Source organism: Agelaius phoeniceus, chromosome 11 (genome assembly GCF_051311805.1).
Source record: "Agelaius phoeniceus isolate bAgePho1 chromosome 11, bAgePho1.hap1, whole genome shotgun sequence".
In the NCBI taxonomy this organism is placed as follows: Eukaryota; Metazoa; Chordata; class Aves; order Passeriformes; family Icteridae; genus Agelaius; species Agelaius phoeniceus.
In genome coordinates, this window is record NC_135275.1 from 16,402,784 (window position 1) to 16,428,774 (window position 25,991).

The following is a 25,991-nucleotide window of genomic DNA, read 5'->3' on the forward strand; positions in this document are numbered from 1 at the left end:
TTCTAGGCAGGGATGGAACAGTGACCATCGTGTGTGCCCTGCAAAAATGACACACAAAAAACTTATGGAGTCTTGCTTATAAGGCAGGTTAAATACTGGCTGGTATATTAATTCCATTTGGTTTTCTTTTTTGGTACAAATCTAATGTTCAAGAGGTTAGAGGTATAAATACTGAAAAAATAGGAGCAACTATTTTAGGTGTTCCACTGAGGCTGTGTTTGCAATGAATTGATGTTACTTTTTTCTTTGATTGGCCTGGTGACATCACTTTCTTGTTGCCACCTTGCACTAGGGCAACTCGATTTTCCAGGGCAGTAATTTATTTTCAAGATTGCATCACTGTAATTTGAACTAGAATATATTCCTTTGCCATGCATTTCTATTGCTTCTCTTGAGTACAACTCCTATTCTCTGTAAATATTCCTTATCAGATTTAGGTGTTGGCATGTTTCTGGTCAGGTTCTATACAGAGCAGTGCAAGTTCTGAGATAAGATATTTGATGATCCAAGTAATTTCCAAAGGATTATGTAAAACAATGAATAGAAAAGTTTGAGATTCTCGCTGGTACAGAGACTGTTTTTAACTGGTGAATACTGCATCAAAATACAGTCCAGATAGCTCATGGAGGCACTTCAACAAAAAAAAAAAATTAATATGCTTTAAAATTGTCCTTGAGTCCTTGTCACTTATGATCTTTGTAATTCATGACAATGACTCCTCCCTGATTTGGCAATAATTTAGTGTTGCTGCTTTACAAAATATTTTACCATTCCCTGTTGTTATGAGGGGGAAAACCCTGTACACTTAATACTTTTTCATGGTGTACTTCTACTAAATGCCTGCTGTTTGCTTAGCCACCCCTCAACCTGGCCAAATTCATAGTGCATGAGAAGCAATGCATGTCTGTACAGGCTCCATCAGGCAGACCTGAGCTTCCCTGTGTTCTGAGCTGACCAGCTGTGAACTAGAAGACTTCTGACAGCTCATTAGTTCAGGGCTGCACTGTGCTACTGAAGCTGTGTGACTTCTCATTCAGCTGGCTTGCCTTTAGCAAACTTGGAATGTGAGCAAAACAAGCTCAGCTATGTCTGTTCAGCCCAATGCACCCAGATCCACTGAGAATGGGAATTACATAGCATCTAGGTTATAAATGTCTGAAGTCTCAGTTGTGGAAATCCCCCTCAGCTGTCACCCAGTGAGACAGCAGCTCTGTTCCATGTAACATTATTATTTCACCTGAACCAGGTATGCTTATGGCACAGTCTGAGTGAGATCCAAAGTGTTTTCCTTTACCCAAACCACTGGAAGGCTCCATTTCGTGTTTTCAGAACATGACCTTCTTCTGCTCCTTGTTCCTTCCTCCCTGCCTTACAAAATATAGAGCATATTCCATTCTCTTCTCTTTTGGGGAAGGTTGAAATTTCTGTTACTTCCCAATGGATTGCTCAGACAGCAGGCTGATCCAGGTGGATGGATAGATTCCACTTGGCCTACTAATAACAAAAGTATCTCTGATTCTTTAACATCATGATTATTGCTCTACTGCTTCAGTTTTTCATCATGAGAAAAGAAGGGTTCCACCATCTGTTTCAGAAATTATGATGTATTTTGATAATAGTCAATTGACAGACAAAATCCAGAAGTGGATTATAAATGGTACTGGGATTGAATTCCTGGTTCTTCAAGAACAAAGCTTTTAAATTGAAGCTTTAAATGTGCCATTTCAAAATGTGACTATTGATGTGGTACAACAAATACAGCAGAGCAAGGCTTGGATTGTTGCAGTTCTTTGCATCACTTTGAGGAAAAAATTAAAGCTAGTACAGTATAATTTTTGTTTTTTCATAACACCTAACAAGCATTAATTCTATAGAAGTAATTTATTTTATATGAAACAATCAAATTCTAGTCTAGTCACAGTAAGTTCTAAATGGCAGCAACTTAAAAAAACTAAGAGCTAACTTAGTTCAGATTTAGGTCCCATCCAGAACAGGGTATGGAAGCTGGGACTCATGAAAAGATGCCCTGCCCTCAGTCTGATGCCATGTGAAAAAAGAAGCCCTTATTATAAGGCTCAACCCCTACTAAAAATAGGAAAATCTGTGAAAACACCTTTTATTGGCAAAGTTTTACAAACACCTTAGTTCACAAGTATGGTGTAAAAGCTTCATCCTTTGTGAAACAAAGTATATTTGTCACAAATTACAAAGTTTGTGGATTAACACCGAGTGCCTGCTTGCAAACATCTGCAACTCTTTTCCCATGAAACATATGCAAAATGTATTTTTGTAGAAAAATTCACAGAAGCAGTAGAAAACTATTTCCAGCTCCATCTCTCTTACTGTTGATTTCAACAGAATGTGAAGATACTTGGACTTTCTTAATTAGTAATTGTCAGTCTTCAGATGACATCTACTGCTTGGCCTCTGCTTCCATCTGAGTTTCTTGTGATTCCTCAGCTTCTGAAAGTTTTTCATCATCTAAAATTCAATATTACTGTTAGTCAAACATGCTTGGTCATATATAGACTATATTGCAGAACTTTGTCCCACTTAAATATTTTATTTTGATCGCCTAAAATGTGTAGTTGAGTATCTCACTCTAAAAAATGCTATGTTCAAACAAACAAAATAATCCTTCAGTTTTTAAGGATGTTATCTCTAACAGCTGTTACTGGAAAAATGGGGTAAATTCTATAGTGTCAATTGAAGCAAATGGTACCAGATTGCTTCTAACCCCTTCTTTCTCCTTGTCTGCTAATGGTTTATTCATTTTATACTGAAGCTGTGTTTTTCACTTAACTGCTACTTCCTTCACAAAATCCTGAAAAGTAATCTATATATTCACATGAAAATGCATCTTCAAGAGTAATACTTAAGCAAGTGTTATTAACACATAATAACAATAACCTTCTGCTAAAGTGCACCTAGGATTAACAGTTCATTCTGCTTAAGAAGATCTAGATGGCCTTAGAGAATGAAAGTCTGCTCTTAGAGCCATCTCTGCATTTAATCAGGTCATGCTCAGAGGCTGTACCAATTGTTCTGTCTTTGAAAGACAGGGAAAATCTACAGCAAATATTTAAAACAATATTACCCATATTGGAGCACAAAAAGTTAGTGCTGATTTGAAAATATTAAGTATTTGTATGAGAAAAGATGAGTACAACTAATTCCTGAATTTAGCTCTTGTGTCTGACAGGTTTAGTCCCTGCTCTGTCAGATTCACAGTCTGAGTAGATTGTCATTTACCTTCCTTGTATTTCAATTTCTTTTTAGTAAAGCCTCAAATGATGCCATGGTAGTAGTGACATGTTCAAAACTACTGGAATAGGAATTATAAAATGAAATTTGGAAATAAGCACAAGAATAACTCTCTGTAAGAAATACTTTCTGTTTTAAAAAAACCAAAAAACCACCTCAAATGGCTATTCTTCATCCTCACATTTTAAAGAATTCTGCTGCCTACAAATTAACCTGAAGCTAGTCAGGAAATGGCACAGTGGGTAGCTTGTAGAAGAAAAAAAAGCTCAGAGCAGTCTCAGGCTCTGGACTACTACTGGGAAAAAATTGTGCCAATGCAAGAGGTCACCAGCCTCAATTGCACAGAGCCATCCCCCTGCTGGAAGCTGTGATTCCTTTTGATCTGCTAAAACACAACCCAGTTATATCTATTACCAAAGAACAGCACTTACTCTCCAGGGTTTGCTGAAGTTCATGGATGGTGCTCAGGAGAACATGGAACTGCTTCCTTCTCAGCTCCAACTGGAATGATAAAATACATGTTGTAGGAAACAGAGAGCACATACAGCCAAACAACCCATAGCAGGCTCTACATTAATTGTATTCCTAATAAATTATTATATAACCATCTCTATGAAAAACTTACCTTATCTTCAACATTTTCTTTAATGTGAGAAAGATTTTGCAGTTCTTTTCCCAAAGCTTCTAGCTGCCTGAAAAGAGATTGTCAGAGTATTCTTAAAAAATTCTGTAAAATTCTTGCAAAACAGATTTGCTCTGAGTAGAGGAGAAAGAACTCTAAAAGACATTGTTTATGTAAACAAAACAAGTGAAATGATTTAGAGGTAAGGTCACTTCATGTAATTTTAAACTATTATGTTCTCAACTTGTAATTTCACGATATTTACAAAAAATCAGGCCTCCAAGCTGGAATACAGTTGTGCCCTGGGAATTTGGAACAATTCAGTCCTGACACAATATGTTATTTACTTGACCCTACAAGTCAAAGAAGCAGATTCATAGAATCTTAGAACATCCTGAGCCAGAACAGACCCACAAGGAACCTCAACTCCAATTCCTGGCCCTGCACAGGATACCCCAAAGTCATGCCCTGTGCCTGAGAGCATTGCCCAAATGCTCCTTGAACTCTGTCAGGATTGGTGCTGTGACCACTTCCCTGGGAGCCTGTTCAGTGCCCAACCACAGTCTGGAGGATGAACTTTCTGCTCTCACTTGAGCTCACCATGGACCAACCCTTTTTGAGGCCAAGAACAGCAGGTACCATAATATGCCTTTCAAATGAGAATGGAGCACCAAGTCTTACAGCTAAACCTCCAGTTTGGTCCTTCTACTTCTAATGCCTATCATAATTTATGCACCATGCAATGACAGCAAACTGCTCATTTAAAGGTGAAGTGGATTGAGGCTGATATCCCTGATTAATTAGCAGGCAGAGTCACAGAGGGGTCAGCAAGGAAATCAACCTTTTTTTCCTGAAGCCATTGACAGCTGCTGCAACTAGTCTGGCTAGGGAACCACAAAAAGCCCTCCAGTCCTAAGTACCCCACTGTGGATGGGAAAAGGTGATTTTAGTGCTACCCGAGGGTGTTGTCTTTTTCTGGGCCAGCATGCTTGGTACCTCAATGGGAATACCTGAGAGAGTTGGGTGTGACATTACTCCTTTCTTCAGTTTATAGGCTCATACACTGATTTTGGAAGCATTTAGTTTCTAGCTTCTGAAAAACTTCCATTTGGCCAAATCTTGCTGTTTACACTGTGCTGTCAGGTGTAAGCAGACTGTGAGAGGACAGACTTTTTTTTTTTTCCTAGTAATATCCAAGCTACATCTGGAATTTTACTCCTTTTACTTTACATTCCAGAGAATCTTTTCTTGGCCTTCTTACCTTCATATCTCTTTTTCTAAGGCTGTGTCATTTCTTGGTTCTCTGAACAGCTCTTCTGATACAGCATCTAATTACACTGTGGGCAGTGTTGTTCAGTACTTCTGCTCCTATCACTTCCTGAATTGGCTCCTGTGCACTACTTGTGACTAAGCTGTTAACAGCTTCTTTTGTGCTGTATGACTCCTTGTTCCAAAAAAACAGACTCTTAAAAGCACAAAGAAAGTATTTTTCTAAACTTTGTCCTATTGTGTCAGATAACCTGCAAAAGCTGTAAATGTAACTCTTGCAAGAAACCCTTCTGTTTCTTCTCACAAGAAGTTTTCTCAAGTGTTTTTAGTGATTAAGAGTTCCATGAAGTGTGTGACATTGTTAGTGAGGCTTCCTCTGTTCTGAATTAAGGGTGGCCTTTGGTTCATTGTATCATTTTCTGTGTACTTTCCTACAGACTGCATCCTTACCAGCTATAACTCACCACCCTTTCTAGCTTTGCTTTAGAAACTTATGCTCGGATGTGTTAAGCAAACTTAGAATAATCCCTCCAAACCTAAACAATCCAGCATCCCATAAGAGAACAAAGTATCATTTATCACAGAATTATAGAATAGTTTGGGCTGGAAAGGACCATAAAGATCATCTAGTTCACACCTCCTGCCATGGGGAGGGACATCTTTCACTGGACCAGATTGCTCAGAGCCCCATCCAAACTGGCCTTTGAACACTTCCAGGAATGGGGCAGTTATAACTTCTCTCATTTAGTTGTTTCTATTCTTAATTGACTTATCTGAGAAACTGCATTTTTGGTAGTTCTTTATTAAAGCCTCACTTGATAAATGTCATATGCTGACTAATGAAGTAAGAAGTAGTCAAGTCTCATGAGAATTGCCTGTAATAATCAAAGTTGGGGTAATGAAATCAAGGCACAGAAAAACAACATACAAGAAAGAAATGTGTGAAATATTGTGAGTGGCTTATAGCTATAAAAATGCTATTATTAGGGTAATAGTATAACCAAATCAGTTCCATTTGCTATGAAAGGCTATTGAATATGAAAAGACATCCTCCCCTGGCAATTTCAGTGAAAGTGGGAAGAGGGATAAGTGCACAGCTGCACTTACATGGGAACAGTAATCCCACACCACCTCTTTAATCAGTTTAAGAACAACAAACTCATAGATGCAATAAATCCTGGAATGTTTGTATGGCTCAATAATCTCCCCACAACTGCCCCAAAAGCACAGACAGTGATGCAAACCCAGAATGTGACAAGCAGCACTGTGAGTTACACACAGGATGAGTTGGACAACAGGTAGGTCTGCCCTGCATGCCAGGGCAGGTTATGTGTGGCACACCACGCAGCCATTTATAACTGGGCATGCAGGAACAACAACCAGAAGGAAAATGTAAAAAAAAAAAAAGAACCCTAGGAGCTTTCTCCTGCTCTGCCATTCCACCTTACTTGCTTGTGTGTTATGCATTTCTACTGAATCTGGCAGGTGCAAGTTAAGGGACTTCCCACCATCTCCCTGTTCTGAGCAACTCACAGGTAAACTGACATCAGATGTGCATTTACATCTCAGTTCACTTATTCACCTTAATTTTTCAGTGGAAAAATTTCAACTACAGACCAATTAGCAATGCTTCTGACCCATAGAGATGGGAGATTAAAGAAAGCTCATAAGGGCACAGAAAAACAAGTTTTTATCGTGGAAAAAAAATTATATAAATGTGAGGAAAAGTCAAACTGAAATCAAGGAAATGTCAAGTCTGGTGACTTCTAGTTTACTGCTCTATTATAATTTAATGTAGTTTTATACTTACTTCAGTGTTTCATGTCTGTCTGGGTGATGCTGTATGACTTTGGCCAATGCATCATATTCTGAAAGACATTTAAATAGTTGATCTAAATATTTCTGAAAATATTTAGTATAAAATTTAGTACAAAATCATGCATGGATTTTTTTTATTTTTAGGATTTTTTAAAAAAACTATTACACATTAAGAATAATATTATGGTTATACAGGTAACTAACACAGCCATTTCCTGATCGGAAGACCATACAGATGATAACTACCTCATTCACCTGGAAAAATTTGTGCTGCAGACTGGACAGAACATATTAAAAGGCCAACACTTCAGACCTATGTTTGTGAAGATGTAAGAACTCCATATTCCTACTGGTTAAGGTTATTTTAATTTCCAGTTGAGTTCAAAATTATCCACAGCATTGATCAAACAGTTGTACTTAAAACCTTTCATGTTATACTTCTGAAATTTTTTGCATTTCATTTATCATGAAAAAATAATTTTTTGCTTCTAATCAACTGCTCATCTTTTAAAGTGTTACAGGTTTCAATGATTTATGAGTATACAATTTTAAAAGTAGGGAAAAAATACACCTCTTAAAACAGGTGTTCAGAAAGAACACTGTTTTAGGTTTTCCTGATGCTGCATGTCATTGAGATCTGGTTCAATCTTGCCTGTGTCATCCACCCAAAACTTTCAGTAGTCAGTGGAACCCACGAAGCTGAATACAGTAATCATGATGCCTTGCACATTCAAAAATTTAGAATCTATTTTCCAATACAATGTAAAAGATAACAAACCAATGAAGCCCAACACTGTAAATACAGATATGGCACCTTACCCTGGCGATTTTTTCGAATCCTTTTTGCTTGCAGGATTTGTTTTTTGCATTCAGAGATCTTCTCATGGGCTGCAGCTATACTATTTTCTTTAGGAAAAAAAAAAAGAAAGAGAAGGATATGGAGTTATATTGAATTCAAACAATACATGTAAATAAAAATTTAAACTATAAAAGAGTTGTTTGTGACATGGTGGCTTGTTAGCTCCATCAACTTAAAAACTATATACATATCAATAGGTTAAAAAAGCTTTAGTTTTTATGCAATCTATGTAATTACAAGATGCTTACAGCACATATATGAGTGCTATCTAGTAAGAAAAAAAACCAAACCCACAAAACCTCCAAACCACCCATCGGATGTATATATTATGTCCACCAGGCTTGAGCTTGTTCAGAAGAGAAACACTCAAACAGAAACCAGTAACATTTTCTCGTCTTTACCTATATCCTTATAGATTTTTTCATAATTTTCCATCTCTCTCAGGTTCATGTCATACACCAGAAGAGTCTTTCCCATTGAAAATTCACACTGTGATAAAGTACTCAGCATTCGTTGGTACTGGCTGTATCTGAAAGCAGACAAGACATTTATTTACTCTCAAGCAGCAACTTCATGCAGCTTAAGGGACAGCTAAATAACAACCATTCAATAAAGAAAACACTTCAAAGATTCAGTGTATAATTTTTTGGAAGTGCAGTTAGAAGCACTGTATACATTATTCCAGCATCATGTCCTTATCAGTGTAAATTGGGTATTAAAGCAGTGAGCAGTTTGACCAAGAGATTTTAAATTTTCCAGCTCGGGTTGGTTCTGTGACCACCAAATTAGTATTTTAATACTGCAGTGCTTCTCTGTCTACACACTGGTAATATTGTGATCTCAGGGAATTTATATCCATTACTAACAGAGACCCCACAGAAGGCTGTCACTCGTACCTTACTAATTTAGACTTAAAAAAAAAAAAAAGAGAGAACGACAGCAGCAGAAATACCAGCAGTACTTCCCTTCCCTAACAGAACAAACGCAGAACTGCCAACTAAAATATCCGAGTCATGATCCTGTTATAAGAGCGGGACTCCCGGCTGGATCACGCAGCAGGCACAGCAATCCTGAGGGCATTCCAGCGGTGCTGGCAGATTTCAGGCCACGGCCCGCAGCCCTCAGTGATTCCTGACCCGTCTGTAGCCCTCCTCTCCCAGCACAGTCCTCGGCGTTAGTCCTGGAAACACCACAGAGCCAAAGAAAAGCAGCTGCGCGCGTTTTAACGCGGATCTTTTCCAAATGGATCGAGCCCTGCTTTCCGCTGAGACGCAAGCTAAGCAGTTCCAAGACTTAAAAAACCAAAGCAAAACAACAGATACCCTTCCTCCTGAGATCCGGAATTGCACCACTTAATGAAACTCTTCACCAACAAATTGATCCGCCTGTCGTCGCCAGCTCCATCGCCATCGATCAGCAGCCGCTTGCGGATAACTTCATCTGGGGAAAAACTCCCGTTAAGTCCTCACGCCATGGCCGCCGCCTCCCGGCGCCGCGCGCGGGGCTCTCCGGGCCCTTCGGGGAACCATTCCCGGAGCCAGAGCGGGCAGATCCGCTGAGCCGCGGCGCCGGGGGAGCATGGAGGGCCACGGGGCCGGGGCCGCGATGGAGGCCCGTCTGCGGGGTGAGCGGCCCCGGGCGCCGCGGCAGCCGCTCCCCGGAGGGTGGGCGGGGGGCGCGGCGCTGCGGGGACCCCGGCGGGGGTAGCGGTGCGGGGCGGGAGGAAGGAGAGGAGGATGGAGAAAGGGAGGGAGGGAGGTCTCACCGTCGGTCACGGCCCCCATGGCGGCGAGTGCCGGAGCCGGCGGGGCGGCGGCAGCAGCGAGTGAGGTCAGCTTCCCACAATGCAGCCGGCGAGAGCGGCGGCCATGGAGGGGGAGGCGGCGGCTGCTGGGGCCTGAGCCGGCGGGCGGCGAACGCGCGGCCCGGGGAGGGCGGGCGGGCGAGCCCCGCGCCCCGCGTGGAACCGGCCCCCTGGCGAGGGGCGGCCCCGCCAGGTGAGCGCCCGACGGGGGAGGGAAGCGGCGGTCCCGCAGCCAGGCTCCACCTCCCCGCCCCCGCCACCCGCACCGGCCCCGCCGCCCCCCGCCCGGCCGCCCCGCCATGCCCCCGGCACATGGTCCCGCGCCATCGAGGCCGCCGGGGTCGGGGGCGCCTCTCCTGCCCTCCCGCCACGGCCCCGGCTCGGGGTGTCCTTCCCGGGGTGCCGTCACCATCGCCCTCGGTGGTGCCGAGCTCCCCGCGCCGGGTCCCGCACGGCCGCGGTGGTGCCGTCCCACCGGCAGCGATGGTGGCGATGGCACAGGGGAGCGGACGGACGGTCCCGCCGTGCTGGCCATGACCCAGCGGGCAGGCGGATGGTCCCGTCACGGTGCCCAGTGTCATTGACATGGCACTGTGAGGGCGGTGGGTCCCCTGTGGCGGCTGTCCAGCCCCTGTGGGTGATGGAGGGGGAGCACTGGCTCTTCGGTGCCTTTCCCTGGTGAGGATGTGGAGGACGTGCCTATGGTGCAGGTGTCGGGGAGCTGGGCTGGCCTCCCCTGGCTGCCCTTGGGCTCATCCCCACTCGATGCTGGGAGGACAAGCAGTAGGGCCTGGGGTGTGCCAAAAATTATTCTGATGTTTCCTGGTGAGTTTGACTGTGATCAGCAGATAGGAACAATAGTTGTTTCTTCCTGTCCTGGCAAACTAAGCTGGTGCTGGAAAAAGTGGCTAGAGGCATCTGGAGAAAAGAGTTATTAAGGTGTTACCATGTGTTGAGTTGGAGGCTTTTGGTCCATAGGCTTGGATGCTTGGGCAGTGCTGGTAATGTTACTGTAGTGTATATCACAGTAGCTGAGGCGTTGCCAGACCCTGACACCTTTCTATTCTCTCTTCATTTTGGTTTGGACATTAAGTGGCTCACTGCCTTGTTCTGCTTAGCGCTATTCATGGACAGTTTTAGGGTGGTGGGGAAAATCAGGGTGAGAAAAGAACGAAGTTAATATGTGCTGTAATCTGTTAGTTCCTGGTTTTAGAGCTGTGAGGGATTAAAAGGCGCTTTCTTGTTCTGGATAGAGGCATTTAACAGCTCTTTACGGATTTGTAGATTGTTTCAAGTCAGTACTTTGTCTTCAATAGGCAATTGATCAGGCCCTTTGGAAGGTGCTAGTAGGGAAGCATTACTGGGAGTGGTCATTAAAACTCCGCCAGAACTTTTAGGAATAAAGCGTTTCCAATATGGGAAACTTGGATAAGTGGATTCTGCTCTTGAAGTTTTTATGTACTCTTAGGTGATTGGTGGGGAATATCATTTTATATGAAAACCTAACGAACTATCCAGTTACCCAGGTTTGGGCCAAAGAATGGGCCATGCATTCATGAACTATGTAAGCTGTACTGAAGGTGCTCACTTCTGTGAACTCTGATATGTTGCTATTTAGTTGGTTTGACTAAAATCTTTGTTTTTCTTAAGGCTTTGGTCACAATGGTACAGCCTAGTATTTTGCTAAAGGATGAGAAGAAGACCTAGCTGAACTTCTCTATGCAAATTTTGTACAGTTACTGTCTTTCCTCTTTATCCACTCACTTCCTTTTGGAAGTCTTAAGCATTTTGAAACATCCCATTTAATCAAGGTGATATTTTTCTTACACCTCTCCGAGCTCTTTCCATTTTCTGAGCCCTATCGCAGAGAGAATTTGGTCAGAACTGAAGACTATTGTAGGTGAAAATCCACAATTATTTATTTAATAATCTCAGAACTTCCATGTAATTTTCTGTCATTTAATCCAATACAATCTTTTCTCACTTTTTGTTCATCATTCCACTCTTAGTCAGTTGGTCTTATTAAGGTCTCCAGAATGACAAATAGATAGTCCTTGAGTAATTAATTTAGAATACAGCAGTACATATGACTAGTTTATAATATTTAATGACTTTTGTTCCATTCTTCATGTGTTACTAATTACGAGCTTCTATGAAATTTTTTGTTCTTGGTCTTAAGCTCATAAGAACAACTTTGAGTACAAAGCCATTATTTTTCTTTTTAAGACAGGGCTTTCAGGCATCATCAATGTTGATTAACTTTTCTCCTTTAGAATACAAGTAGAACTTGGTAAATACATCATCATGGGGAAGAATCTCACTAAGGCTAGGTATTGATGCAACTGCCTGTTCTCTCTCCTGCTTTATTTTGACATATTAAATATCCATGGGATGTTTTTGCTTGGGAAGCCAGTTCCAGCTTGCTGGGTTCCTAAATGCATTTGAGGATTCATTGTGTCTTAGGAGTTTTTGATTTGCTTTGCTCTCTTTCCAAGTAGAATTCCTTATCTTTAAGTGTGAAACAACCCTCTTTTCTCATGTGCTGAGGGTGTTGCACTGTATACAGTGCAGTGTATACAGGGCTGTATACAGCCATGTCTTTGTCATTAATTCACTGTGATATATGGTGTAGATCTTTGGAACAGGATTGACTTACTCTTACTTATTTGTCCTTCACCACTTTGGGTACTCTGTGCAGATTCTATCAGCTACAGTCTTTTATACAATCCTTCAACTGACCAGCAGAAACACTGAGTAGCTCTGGACCTTCCCTAAAGCATCAATAGTGGAGATTCACACAATAGGAAAAAGTTCACAGGGAATAGCACCTGACTCTGTGCCAGCTCTTTTGGAACAAGTACCTGTGTGTGCTTTCAACCAAGGTAAAATGTCACACAGTTTTCTCTCTTTCCTTGAATTCTTTTATGTGTGCCATATGGTAAGACCCTGGAGCAGCTTATACATAATAATTTGTTGCACATCTGTCCTTGTCAGAAGTGTTAAATAATCCTCTGTAATGTTTCCAGGTGACTCTGGATGCAAGAAGTATAACCTAGGTAAGTTTAGTACTGCAAGATGTTACACGTGTGTGGAACTGGCTTTGATTTTTCATACGTATACTTCTTTTTTGTTCCTGAAAATATGGCTTTTAAGTGCACTGATGTTTTTTTTATTGAGGAAATCTGTTAGTGCTGAAGTTTTCTTTCCTGAGAAACAATCTATGAGAGCAAAAGTTTAAAGTGACTGTATTCCTCCTCCCTTTTTCTTTAACTCTGTGTGTATATGATTTTTTTTCCCAACCACACAAAAAGTTAAAGGGGAAGAAGCTTTTTATAGTATTCCAGGCTATAATGAGCTATGATTTTTAAGAGCTAAGAAAACAGTTTTTAACTATTGACAAGGTGGATTTAAAATATTTTTCTTTAGCCTCCCTAATAATTTATGAGGTGGTTTTAGATTCCAGGTTTTCTTCATGTTGACTAACTTCTAAATCAGACTTTTGTGTAGCACTAAATCTTACAGAGATCTAAGTATAGTAGGTCAGAAACTGCAGGGTATTTTTATCCAGTCCAACCTATATTCTTGTCAGAAAGCCATACCAAATTTATTTAGCGAGACCTATTTTCTGTAAGTCTATGTTTAGCATTACTTTTTACCACCATCCTTTATCTTTCTGTTGATTATATACCAGAATTCTGTGCAAGACTGATCCCAAGCTAACCTATCAGACTGTTTTTCTCATTTTAAATTATGTTAGAGTTTTATTTTCTTTGCAGTCTTCTGTGGCTTCAGCATTTTCTGAAAATTAGCATCAGTGTTCCAAGAGCTTGTCATCTTGTTCTGTAAGAATTCTAAGGCCCTGGCTGTCTAATTCTGCAGATATTAAAATAGTCACTCTTGGCAGATAAACCTGAAATCTTTCACCCCAGTGGTTGAGGTATAAAAAGTAGTGAGTGGTTCTTAGCCTTGTAGAAAGCTTTCCTGACATGGACCCTTGTGTTTCTGCAGAGCCAGCCCATTTTCATAGAGTTACAGCAGAATGGGAAAAAGGAGGTGAAAATACTTGTTGTGACTGTAGTGATAGAACCAATAATTTTAAAATGCAACATTTTATTATGTGAACAGTAATCAATTTTGCTGTCTACTGCCTGTGTTACCAAGATTGATTAAATGTACTGTTAATCCCATACTTTAAAAACCAGGCTCCTATCACATAATAGTGTAACCACAAGTTGTGGTCTATAGTATGGGTTTTAATTTTTATTTTTTATTTTTCATTTTTTATTTTTTATTTTGTAACTGGAAGAAGCCTGTAAAATTCCAGAAGTTTTGATGGAAGCATCTTAAAAAATATTAGTCCTGGAAATTTTTTGTTCATTAGAAAGACATTTTATCACTACTATTTTTCTCCTGAAGGGAGAAAAGCTTATTTTAGTCATAAAAAAAATAGTGCTGCATGGTTCTTTGAAATATTTTTTTCCTAAGTAAGGGCTCTATGTCTTAGTTAATCTCAATTACACAGGTGGCATTCTGATATTGTCCTCTTTCAGCTGTCTTCACAGGAATTATGTAACAGCTTTCCAAATTTCATATCCAGATCCTACTGAATATTTATGAAGCTTGAGGATCAATTATTGTACATTTTAGGATGATCTGTGACTAATTTATTAAAGCTTGTCAAACTCAGCTTGAAATTTCATGATACTGCAAGTGTAGGAGCCAGAGCTTTCAGGTGCAGGGATGCAAAGGAAAGTGTGTCCTGTGTGTGTGCCAAAAAGGGGCTCTGTTTGAGGAGTGGGATGAGCAGGAGTGGCACCCTGGGTCATGATACCCATTCCCAGGGACTTGGCAGATTCCCACATAGCAAGAAAGTCAAGGTGTTTTAACAGGTGTCTGGAGAAGCTCTGTGCCATGAAGCCACTGCAGGACAGATTAGCTGGTTAGAATGTTCTTGTGATTTAAAAATCATTAACACTATAGACTGCCTGTGCAGTGGCTTGGAGATCCCACATGATGCCTGCATTCTGTGATTTAAAGTGACTCAGGTAATTTTGGGGTGGCATTTCATGCTGTTCTGGGACTCTGTTTCATGTGTTTTGTAAGAAAGCAGACTTTATTATTTTGGAGGTTTTTTCAGAGGATTAGTCAATTATCTGGCATTCTCTTAATTTGTTGGTAGGATGTTTTCACTTTATTTTATTTTACTAAGGAAAGAGAACATATTTTTGTTTTTTCCTTCCTCAGCCCTTCAGTTCATGGCTGTGGTAGTGATCAGTGCTGTGCCAGGGTTTTCAGAGGAAGAAGTGGATGTTTAATGAGGTTTTACCACTGACTTAGAAGAATTTGTCTTCGCTGGCATTGGGCCAAATGGTAAATATTTTTATTTAACGGTGGTTTGAAGCATTGGATGAACAATAAGAGAGGTGTGAATATCATATTGACTTGTATCAAGTTTAAATAAATAACTGTTAGTGCTACTGAGGAAACTTTGCACAAGGCTTGCAAGGGAAACCAGGCATTTCCTCCTTTGGAAAGAGCTCCTGCCCGACTTCAGAGCGGTGTTCTCTGAATCACGTGGCCACATGCTTTGACTCAGCTAAGAAAGCTGAATCAGAGCTATTGCACAGCTTCTGAGTCAGCTTTTTGAAGTTTAAAAAACTTGGTTGGTTAAGTTTGTTTTCTTTAATTTTTAAAAGCAGCCCCAAACTGTAAAAGAAGGCATAGAAATTTTACAAGGCTTTGAGCTTGGCAACATCATGTGGAGATGTTGAAAGAAAGGCTTCTGTCTCAGGAGATGGAGAAAGGGTATCAGGTCTATTGATAAACATCTGCTTCTTGTTTTAAATTGGGGTTTTATTTTGCTTTGGATTATTTAATGGTTTATTTTCTTGTAATAGAGAAACTCTGCCAGTGGGTAATATTCAAGCACACTAAAATTTACTGTTCCCATTGAACATGATACACTGACGCACGTTCTCACTCCCAATTTCTGAGGTACAAGTCCAAGCAGAGAAAGAGAAATAATTGGAGGCATGATTACATGCTTGGGTGATGCCTGCTCAGGTTTTTGTTTGTAAAATGTTGAATGAAATACAGGTGGCACTGGTTGGGCCCTGGAACAGGCTCCCCGGGGAATGGTCATGGCCCCAAAGCTGCCAGAGCTCAAGGAGTGTTTGGACAATATTTTCAGGCACAGGGGGGATTGTTGGGGTGTCCTGAGCAGGGCCAGGAGTTGGGGTTCAATGATCCTTATGGGTTTCTTCCAGCTGATAATATTCAGTGGTTCTATGATTCTGTGATCCTGTGAAAACACTGAACTTTGTTAGCCTCCCAATAAGGACTGGAAACAGCGTAAAACCCCAAAGTGAAGTTGTGGCCTTAGGAAGATGGCAAATTCTCTTCACTTTCTTTTTTTGCTGTGCCAAATGTAGCTTCTAAACTTGGTTCAAATGCTGTCTAAACAGATGGTTTAAACAAATATTTCAAGAGAAATGTGATGAGAGGATAACTGGGCATTTCCAGCAGAGACTGTCAGACCCAGAAGGGGCAGATCCAGGCTGTGGCTCAAGCTGGTCAAAAAGGGAAGGCTGGTCTGCCTGAGGCCAGTTGGGTCATGTTTCCATGAAGGTGGGGAGCCAAATTCTTTACTATTTGTTGGTGTTTTGTTAAAATTATACCAGCCAGAAAGGCTTGAAGGAGATGATGAATCTGCACATTCTCTATGCAGTAGCTGAAGTAGGAATGTGCTTAAATCCTGCCTCTTGCCAGGGCTAAGCACCTTTCTCCAGGGAGCATTTTGGATTCACGCTCTCTTGAAATTAGGATCATAAGCCCTTTCTTTCAAAAAGGGAGCAAAGGTCAATCTTTGCTTTCAAAACCCAGGAGGTGGTGGTGGTTCTGGTTCCCTTTTCATCATTAGCAGAGCTGTTATCTGCTGGACTGTTCACCACATGTGTGGGAGGCTTCAACCCAGCTATCCTCCTTCCTGAGGGGATTAATGCCCATAATTCTTTCCATCAGAGTGAATTTTGTAATCACCACACTGTTGACTATTACAAGGTGGTGTTGCTGTCAGAATGATAGACTGAACACAGCAGTGAAACCCAACACAAAAGATATTCAGTGGCTGAGGACTAAGGTGTTTAAGGGAGTAATTCATAAGAGCAAACCAGTAATTTCAGAAGTGCAAGAAAAGAACAATCAAGATAATTTTTGCATTGCAGGTCAGATTCTATTCAAAGATGTACAAGTGATTTCTCTCTGGTGATTTCTGTACTTTATTTCCATCAGGGATAGAATTTGAGCTTGAAAAGTATAAGGAACAGGAAAAAAAACCCCAACAAATGATGGAATAAAATAATCTGCTTCAAAAAATGTTTTGGTGAGTTACAAAAGCTAAATAGACAAGCTAATGTCAAACACCAGTAAATAGAGGAATTGGACACAAAATACATTATCTATAAAGTATGTGTGTATCCATATGTATGTATATATACATGGACATTTTCATTTGAGATTTGGAAGTGGCTATATGTGTACCCAAAACATTAAGCCCAAAGTGTTATTTATTTTAGTAATAGTTATGAAAGTAGGTAACAGTGTATCTATTTTTGCAATGTTTTATTTCAAGCAGGTTACAAGGTAACTTTTTCTTATAATGTTTTATAAACAATAATTCAGATTCGCTTGTTGCATTTTTTTTTGCAAAACATTAATGCAGAATGCTTCAAAACCACGAATTCTTTTTGATCCTCTGCTTTTAGCTTTTATTTTAATAAAAAATTAAATTTTGATTATACATAGAGAGAATTGAACTAATGAAACAGGCAATGCAGATAAATTGGATTTTATAACTTAGATTAATAAAGATTGGCTTGTAGGAGATCAGAGTAAAACAAAGCCATGCTATTAATAAGTATGCACCTGTGATTTTGTGGCTCATGCTAAATATTTTCACTTCAGTTTCATTCCAGTGTCACTTTGGCAGTTATGAGTTGGTGGTTTGGTTTTTTTTCATTTCTGAGAACTGCTTGTGGTTTTTGCTCTGTGTGTGTATATATAAAAAGTTGGGATGGTGTTGAACAATAACATATCCTGAAATAAAATTGTGCACGTGTATATTAAAATGAAACATAGGAGTTTTTTTTAATGTCATTAGTTTGAAATTCAATTTTAGAAGTACCCAAATTGCACTTGAGTTGCAGTCACTTTGTCTGGATTGGAATAGGAGGATATTTATTGTCAGATTTTCTGGTGGAGCTTTTCTATCCTGTTGTTATGTGAAAGGCTTGCACAAGGAGTGACTGACTGCCACTGTAGTTCATGTCATCAAACAAATGGAAGGAAATAGCTCAAGAGCTGTTGTTTTCAAATGTTTAGAGAAGTCTCTCCTGGTCCTGCAAGCCCTTGAAGGGATTTTGAACCTTACTCATCCTCTCAAATGTTAGTGTAGACTTATGATGATAATACAGGTAACGAATTTCCCAACGACCGGATTGTTCTTATCAAATCTTAATTTTTAATTGCCTCCCAGTCTTTCTAGGACTAGCCTACTAAATTTGGCACAGAGTTTCAACTCTAAGACAGCCATTTTACAACCTGCATTTTCTTCTCTTTCTGCTAATAGCAGTTAGTGAAATTGCTGCTCTGCATCTTCTTTTTGAGTTGGATGCTGTGAGAATGTGTTGCTTCTTTACAAAGGCTTCTAAAAGTTAAGTTGTCTTCGAATAAGCAGTTGTTCTCTGCTGGCTTCTGTGCAGGTGGTGTCTTTTAAGCAGCTGCAATAACTGTCATGGCTTGGGGAAAAATAAGTAACAGGCAGCCCTAGCACAGGGCACCTTCTGGGAGGTGGATAGGATACAGCACTGTGTGTTGTGGTTAAGAAATGTACAGCAATTCACAACAAAATGCAATTTTTTTTTTACAACGAAATAGGAAAATATCACCTTAACTATGTGTGAGTGCAGTTAAAGGAATGGTTTGTACTAATCCAGTTGTCAGCAGGGCCCAGACTTGGCTATGCTCCATTATCCTTTGGTTGAGAAAGGAGGGAGGAGTAATTGGAAATTCCATGATCTCTGGAGTCAAAGATCTTCCCAGGCAAGTGTCTCATCGAGAGCAATGTTGAGATGAGATACAGTTGTCTGTTGTCATCAGAGAATTTAAAGCTTAGGAGTGATATTTGCCTTAGAAGAAGAAATACTTCAGAAAGTGAAAACATAACTATTGAGACTTTACACACATAAATAGAGTACTGGAGGATATAGAAAAGAAAAACCTCACTTTCATGTGGTCATATTTTGTGAAGATTTACCTTGAAGCTTTCTGATAAATTTATGACTTTTTCTTGCCAGTTGCTGAGTATTTTTCTGTGTTTCTGGTTTTTCACAGCTGTTCTTTGAGCACCATCTCTGATAATAATGGGGAATTGCATGGTTTTGTTGCAGGGCAGTAGGGCTAACCTCTTTTTTATATTTGTGCTCCCACCATAATAGTGACATTTTATTAACTCATGAACAGGACCTGAATTTTTTAAGTGATAGGAATATCATCTATGTTTTTATTTGTTTTACTTCTATGTAAAATCACTGCATAGAGTAGAGGTGCATGCTGTGTTCTAGCTGAGCTTCCTAAACTTAGACAAAAAAACCCAAAGTAAATCTATATAATATTAAGGATTCTGAGTTTGTGAGAATAGGTCTGCTTGATCTGCTTTAGTTTTGAAATAAAGTATTCATTAACTGCACACATGGAGGACATCAGGTCTGTATTGAATGAAATTAAGAAAGAGGAGGTGTGGAGATGCCAGTGCAGTTGCTTGAAGATTTAAAAAACCAGAATGCATAAACAATGTGTGCCTGCCACAAGAATGCAATTCCTTACAAAATTCCTTATGGTAAAAAAGAGGGGACTCAGGGGGTGGGAACACAGATCTGTTGAAGGGCATTGCAAAGCAGGGGGCTGTGGCAGGTGGAGGAACAAATAGGTCACATTCGAGCAATGAAGATTGATCACAGACAAACACAGTTCTCTAGTGGAAGTATTGAAAGGCTGGAATAATCACCCGTGGGACAATGGCTTATCCATTGCCCCAGGTCTTTAAGAACAGGTTTGATTCCTTGTGTTGTTCCCACCAGGTAGCTTAGTTATCATGCCTTGGGGCTGAGGGAGGGACTGGCTGACCTTTGGAGGTTCCTTGTGTCTCTCCTTTGGTTAACAGATCTCTAACTGGAGACATTTTAACAGGATCATGCCGAGAGCTATTCTCCAGCTCTGTGACCTGTTCATCAGTTCTGTTTCAAGTGGAATTTGTTGTATCTGTAAGAAAAGCTGTGGTAGTTGTCAAGGAGAGGTTGTGTTTTTCAGCGGGTTTGGGTTTTTTGGCAGTTCTTTCATGTCATCCTCCAGGACAATTCTACAGTGAGTCCCTGTCATCCTTCTGTTTAAATATTCTTCTCTGCTGCAGTGTTGCATCTAGGCCAGTTGCAGAGTTGTTATTCTGCTTGGAAGAATGATGGGGATTCATGAAGTGCCTTGTGGGGGAAAGTATGTCCTGAGTGTGGATCTGAATGAGCAATTTTTCCAGCTGGCTGCATTCAAACTGTTGATTTCAGTAACTACAGCTTGACATTTAGTTCATATGTAGGTAGCTGTGTTCAACAGTGAGGTTTGTAATTCCATTTAATTTCATTTTATCTGTAAACATGTATTCCCCTTGGGAAAAATTAATTTCTCAGTGGGACTAGCAGTAAAAGGAGGGACACTATGGAACCTGGAGGTTGTGTATCTAATGGAATGATAAATGTGAGAAGAAATCCTCTGTTTTTCTAATGCTCTGTTACCAGTCTGCCTGTCCATGAGCAGCAGAGTGAGGAAACTGGAGAACTGATTTCTTCACAAGGCATTATTAGTCATAGCTAATAAATTATTTTAATAGCTAAAGAATATGCTAACGCTCACATAGCTTTGCTTTTGCAGCAGTGTATAATTCGCAGAGAAGGGAACTGCTACTGGGAATATTTTAAAATGCAAATTATTATATTCTCCAGGTAAATGATAACAAAAAAAATCCTTCCTTTTATTCTGTTAAAGAGTATCTTGTGGTTGTTTGACTAATGCTTGAGATTTAGGCACCTTATTAATAGTTACATAAGTAGTAGTTAGAAAAAGATATGATTTTACACAGTATAATAAGCAGCTATGAATTAATACAGTTTATAAATATGTGTTAAGCTTATAGTGTGTCAGCAGCTGTTTGCTTGGGTGGGCTTTGGTAGACATTCAAGCCACTGGTATATTTGGGTGAGTATGAGTGTGTTTCTTAAAATGAAAATATTAGGGTTTTTAAATTAACTTTCATGCCACTAAAAAGACATTTCTTGTCTTATTAATATCACCAATGTCATGAATGTTAAAGCCTTTTCAGCATTTTAACACAGGTAGTCTTTGAAATGTCACTGTTGCATCTTCAGCTAATGATGAGATTCTGTAGTCAGTTTCTTAGCATGGCCCAGCACATTTCTTAGCAAACAAAATGAAACACAGGATTTACTTGAAAAGCAGTATAATGCTATTTTATATATATGTTCCCACATATGTAACTTAAATATGCATAACAAAATAGCAGTTTGCAGAGAAAAACAGGGAGACATGGGCCAAATGCTCATTATTCAGAAGGCATGCTAAGAAGAGAAACCTAACTAATTTAATCTTTTCAGTTGGATGTAACTTTCTAGAGTGTGAGTTCCTTGTTTGTATTTTTCTTTTGGCTGAGGCTGACGTTCCTGTTGTTGCTGTAACATTTATTTCTGTCCTGCTTGGTGCACTCTGGCTCTAGGTGGCAGTCACTGGTAGGCAAAGGGAAGATTCGTTCTGGGATGGATACTGGGCTTGGTGCCTGCACTGATTGGCTTCTCCAGCTGAAATTTTTATGGTGTTGGACAGCAATAAAAGTGCCACTTTTGCTTCTTTCCCTTCTGAACTGTGACAAAGATACTTGAAGGAAGAAAAAATAAAAGAAAAAAATTATAGAAAATATTGAAGTGAAATATTCAAAAAGGAGAGCTTTAGTAATGCTGACGATATGGAAGAGATTTCTTTTATATCAGCACGACTGTGTCCTAGATTAACATAAATAAGTTTGTTTATAATGGAAGAAATACCAGTTTTTCACTAAATTCAGTTTCAAAGAGTAAAATAGATTGACCAAAGTGCAGTCACAGATAATAGAAGTGGAGAAATGTGTGATTGTAATTTCATTTAATTGAGTGAGGACTTCCCTACAGTCTTTATGAGCAAGTGTTGAAGGAGAAATAGTTCTCTTTTTTACTTAAGACCTTGTGTCTTCCACCCTACCCCCTGCATCCCACCCTCCCTTTGCAGTGTCCATCCTTCCTCAATTTCCAAGCTTTTCCCCATCATTACACAGGTATTTCCCTTCCTTCATATTTGGTAGCTGTCTGTCTCTTGATTCTCCGTGTCTCTGCTCTATAAAATACGATGGGCTTTAAGTTTTTTCTTTCTCACTCTTGGTGTAGGTGCTGTTTGCCTCCCTAACTGCTCACTGCTAAACATTTTGATAGAAAGTTGCTGTTGGAAAAGGCAGAAGCACTCAAGCAAATGAGCAACAGTTTCTCACCCCTCGCTGTGTAGGGCTGATTGCGCTTCATGAGATGAATGCTGCTTGATAAGAAAGCTGTTGTTATCATAAAATCACAGTTCAAACCCAGGATTAGTCTATACATTTTATTGATCTCTGGTTTCAAATACCATGCCAAATTACAGTCTTGTTTATCTATGTGCAAATCCCAAGAATCTCTTTGGAAAGATCTGAAGTAATTCTGGATGTACAGAGATATGCTTAAGATCATGTTTTGGCTTTCAGTTTTAAACATAAAGAAATTACTTACTATTATTTTGCATATTGTATTAACTACCAGCTCTAAGTGCTTTGCAGAAATTCTGCAGGATATTTTTGCCCTAAGGAAGAATAACTGAAAATCAAAATATCTTGATTTTTTGCTTAATACAAACCTAGCAACAAGCTTTTAATTTATTAAATTCTAGTTTTAACTGTGGAAAACTACAGATTTTTGAAAATAAAGGTGCTTTAGCTGCAGAATAATAAAAAACACAAACCACAAAAAAAAACCACCCAAAGATTTAATTAGTTCTATATTTTCACATGTTTATAATGAAAAAGACCATTAGCATTTCCAGAGCTGAGTTTTACAGCTCAGCCAAGTGCATTTCCAGAGCCAGTTTGAGAAATATGGACCATCATTTGTGAGGGAAAGCTTTCTGAGAGTTAGGATTATTAATAATAATTTAGTACAGATTTCTGTGTGAAGTTCATGTGCGAGAAATACAAGATAGAGATAATTCTGGTATTATGTCAAGATTATGTATTAGAGTGACAGGTATCACAGTCCCTAATAGATTGCAGAGGACAGAGATAATGAAGAGTGATGCTTTGTGTTCCCAAGCCTGCCTTAGGCCTGGTGTGTAACTGTAGGCAAATCACTCCTTCCTCAATTCCTCTCTCTGTAAAAATGGTGATAATGATGTGGATTATTTTGTGTTTTGTTTCGAGATCTTAAGGGAATACATGGAAATGAAGTGGTAGGAACATGAGAGGAAATACAAGGTAGTAAAATATGCATCTGTATTGCAGACAGCTTTGTTCTGGCAGTTGATTATAAAATTATTGATTCTACTGTTCTTTCCTATTGAGGGTGTCACTATGTACTTGTTCACAGGATTGTAGGAAAAAATCTTGCTGTTTCTTACACTTGCCTATCTTTCAGCTTCTCATTCAGAATTTGTGATAAGGTTATTCTGCTTTTATTCTTGCCCATTACTACCCCCATGAGGGACAGTTAAAGCTGTAGTTGGTAGAGGATAAGGACAGCAAAGGTCTGTCTGTCTTTATTTTCTCTATCTCCTCCCTTTCTATCTCTCTGTCTCTCTTTGGCCGTTGAAAATGTAGGTCATATTGCATCACCATAAAATGGAACAGTCAGAAAGGTGTCTGAAAAATGCTGACATCCTTAGCCTGGGGTGCATGCCAGTGTCCTTTGTTTACATTGGGAATAGTGTTGTACCTGTGTAGGAACCAGCATCTCTGTTAAGGTTAGTGGTATGGTACCTGAATTATGAGTCAGATTTTAGGATGACTTTCATCTGCCTGCAGTAATTTAAAATTAGACAGATAAAATGCAGCTACTCAAAATAATGATATACACAAGGAGCTAATTTGAAATCCTTAATCTGCAATAACTGTGACGGTGTCATTTGAATAATGTTACCTTTAACAGAGAAGCTCAGTAATAAATTTTGCAAATCCTATTATTCATGTACTCTCAATTGCCTTGATTAGCTGTGCCTTTCTGTCTTGAAAAGTATGTTTATATTATATGTTTGTGTATTTTTCTTAGTCTTTTTACTTCATTATTGTTTTACTTCATGCACCCTTTTAAGTGATCCAGTCAGGTTTTTTTTTTAAATTTTAAAAATGGAAAATCCTGATGTCCAGTGTCTTACTGCTAACTACCAGGCTTTCATTGTTTGTGTTTCTGATGTAATACAAGTTGTAATTGGTATGAAATATTCCTGTGGCTTAAAATGCAGAACATATCTTTTTCTTCTCTACAGACATATATAAATGCCATTTTTAAAGAAATGTATAAATATATTTTCAACTGTCCATATTTATCTTAGTTTGCTGCAATAAGATAATGTGTTTTAGGAATTGAACTTTGAAATAAATCGTGGCATATATAATACTGCTAGATGTGGGTGTTTTGAAGTATAGGACAAAATACTTGCTTAGAGAAAATCTTGCATTATTTCTGAAATTAGGTATGTTTTTTTACCTTTCTGTTCAATGCTTTGTGTGGTTTTACTGAAATTGTTGAAGTGGAATATGCAAAGCGTTCTTGTGACTTTGTTAATCTTGCTGCTGAAGAAGACTTCTAAGTTAAAAGAGAAATTGTTGGAAGATAAAATCAGTGATGACATGATTTGTTGAGAAAGATAATGAATGCTGGTCTTTGCCTGTTGTCATTAGACAAAAGAAAATTACAGTAGTCAGAGTTAAGATCCATCAAGTGCACTTTGCTATGCATTATCATTTTGCAATTTTTGTCAATTATCCAAAAGGTGTTATTGCTTCTCCATTGATTAAGGTATTAGTTATGTAGTAACTAAAAGATTAGTTATTAAAATTTCTCATTATTAATTAAGATACCTATGTTTGAAATAGTTTCAGAATAACTTGTATCATTATTATGTTTTACACCAAATATTCTGTTGCATTTATGTTTGCACAAATAATAGTAAATATTTAGGTAATTCTGAGAAGCACTTGCTATTGGTATACATAGGAAATACATGAAATCTTGAGAAGCTGTAATTTTGCAGTTGGTGTTTATGGAAGTTTGGTATTTAATTTCTGAATGCAGCTGGTAGTTATTTCTCAGTCTGTGAAGATGTGAAGAATTGTGTCTCCTGGAGAGACTGGCAGGGCCAATTATGCAACTGGTGGTTCTGATACCCCCTTTGAGCCCCTGAGATTCTGCAGTTGGGGGGTTCAGAGTCAGTCTCCAGCACAGCCAGGATTAGCCTGGGAGCTGCTGGGGTTTGGCCTGGAGTTGCCAGCTGGCCCTAAGAGCAGCCCCTGGGCTGCCCTGCCCTGCTCCTGCTCCCTGCACACCCCTCCTGCTCCTGCCTCTCCAGGGGCAGACCTCCTGAGGTTATCCCCATACTTAGAGCTGGGTGTGATTATACCCTGCCTGTCCACAGCTTTGTTTATATAAATATAGCCTTCGTGTTTTATCTTAAATTTGAATATTTAGTGGGCAACATAGGGGAAAGAGTGTTCCAAAATTTTGGCACATTCTTTGGTGCATATTTCTGGCACCTGAAAATAAACAGAGTTAAAGGACCTTGGATAGCTGAGGCATTAGTTTTGATACTTTCAAAAGTTAGGGATGCTCCATCACATACATTTCCATTTTCTGTATTTTAATGAGTTGATTTGCAATTACAATTTTTGTGTAAATGTGTTTCCCCTTAAATGGGTAATATGCATTTGTAATTGTAACTCTGCCTATATTATATGTAATCTGTGTGGATACAGTTTTGGCTGGGGTATGCAGCTTTTGCTCTGCAGGCTGTGGTTCCCTGCCTTGCATATCAGTAACTCCTCAAAGTATCAAACAGCAATTTTGTCCAAGTTTCTTTGATAGTCAGGCAATGAGAGTGACATAATGCTTCACTGGTTTGGAAATGCAGGCCTTTTTCCATTTTCCTGGATTGCTGTTTTGGCTTTTTTTGGTCATTTTTCCACCTTTCAC

The 25,991-nt window shown here is 39.4% G+C and overlaps 2 protein-coding genes across 4 annotated transcripts in view; one reads left to right on the plus strand and one right to left on the minus strand.

Moving 5' to 3' along the window:
• Positions 1-2,100: 2,100 nt before the first annotated feature.
• On the minus strand, positions 2,101-9,730 carry THOC7 (THO complex subunit 7). The gene is made up of 8 exons (XM_054640104.2): positions 9,598-9,730; positions 9,155-9,272; positions 8,234-8,361; positions 7,793-7,879; positions 6,966-7,023; positions 3,890-3,956; positions 3,696-3,765; positions 2,101-2,481 (listed from the first exon to the last, which is right to left on the minus strand). The coding sequence occupies exons 1-8, from the start codon at positions 9,614-9,616 to the stop codon at positions 2,414-2,416; spliced, it is 615 nt and encodes a 204-aa protein (XP_054496079.1). The 5' UTR covers positions 9,617-9,730; the 3' UTR covers positions 2,101-2,413.
• The window catches only part of ATXN7 (ataxin 7), an 87,301-nt gene continuing 70,576 nt past the window's right edge, over positions 9,267-25,991 (plus strand). For 2 of the 3 annotated variants that reach the window (XM_077184368.1, XM_077184370.1), the window contains exon 1: positions 9,690-9,829. The gene's annotated coding sequence lies outside the window, so the exon portion shown is untranslated. Of the gene's footprint in view, positions 9,457-9,689; positions 9,830-25,991 lie in introns of those variants that run through there. The other variant, XM_077184369.1, reaches the window with a different exon arrangement.

Coding starts and splice junctions, on each gene's coding strand:
- THOC7 (XM_054640104.2), bottom strand. Junction 7,880..8,233: donor AAAAATCTATAAGGATATAG/GTAAAGACGAGA, acceptor TTTTTCCTAAAG/AAAATAGTATAGCTGCAGCC. Junction 3,766..3,889: donor AAGAAAATGTTGAAGATAAG/GTAAGTTTTTCA, acceptor TTATCATTCCAG/TTGGAGCTGAGAAGGAAGCA.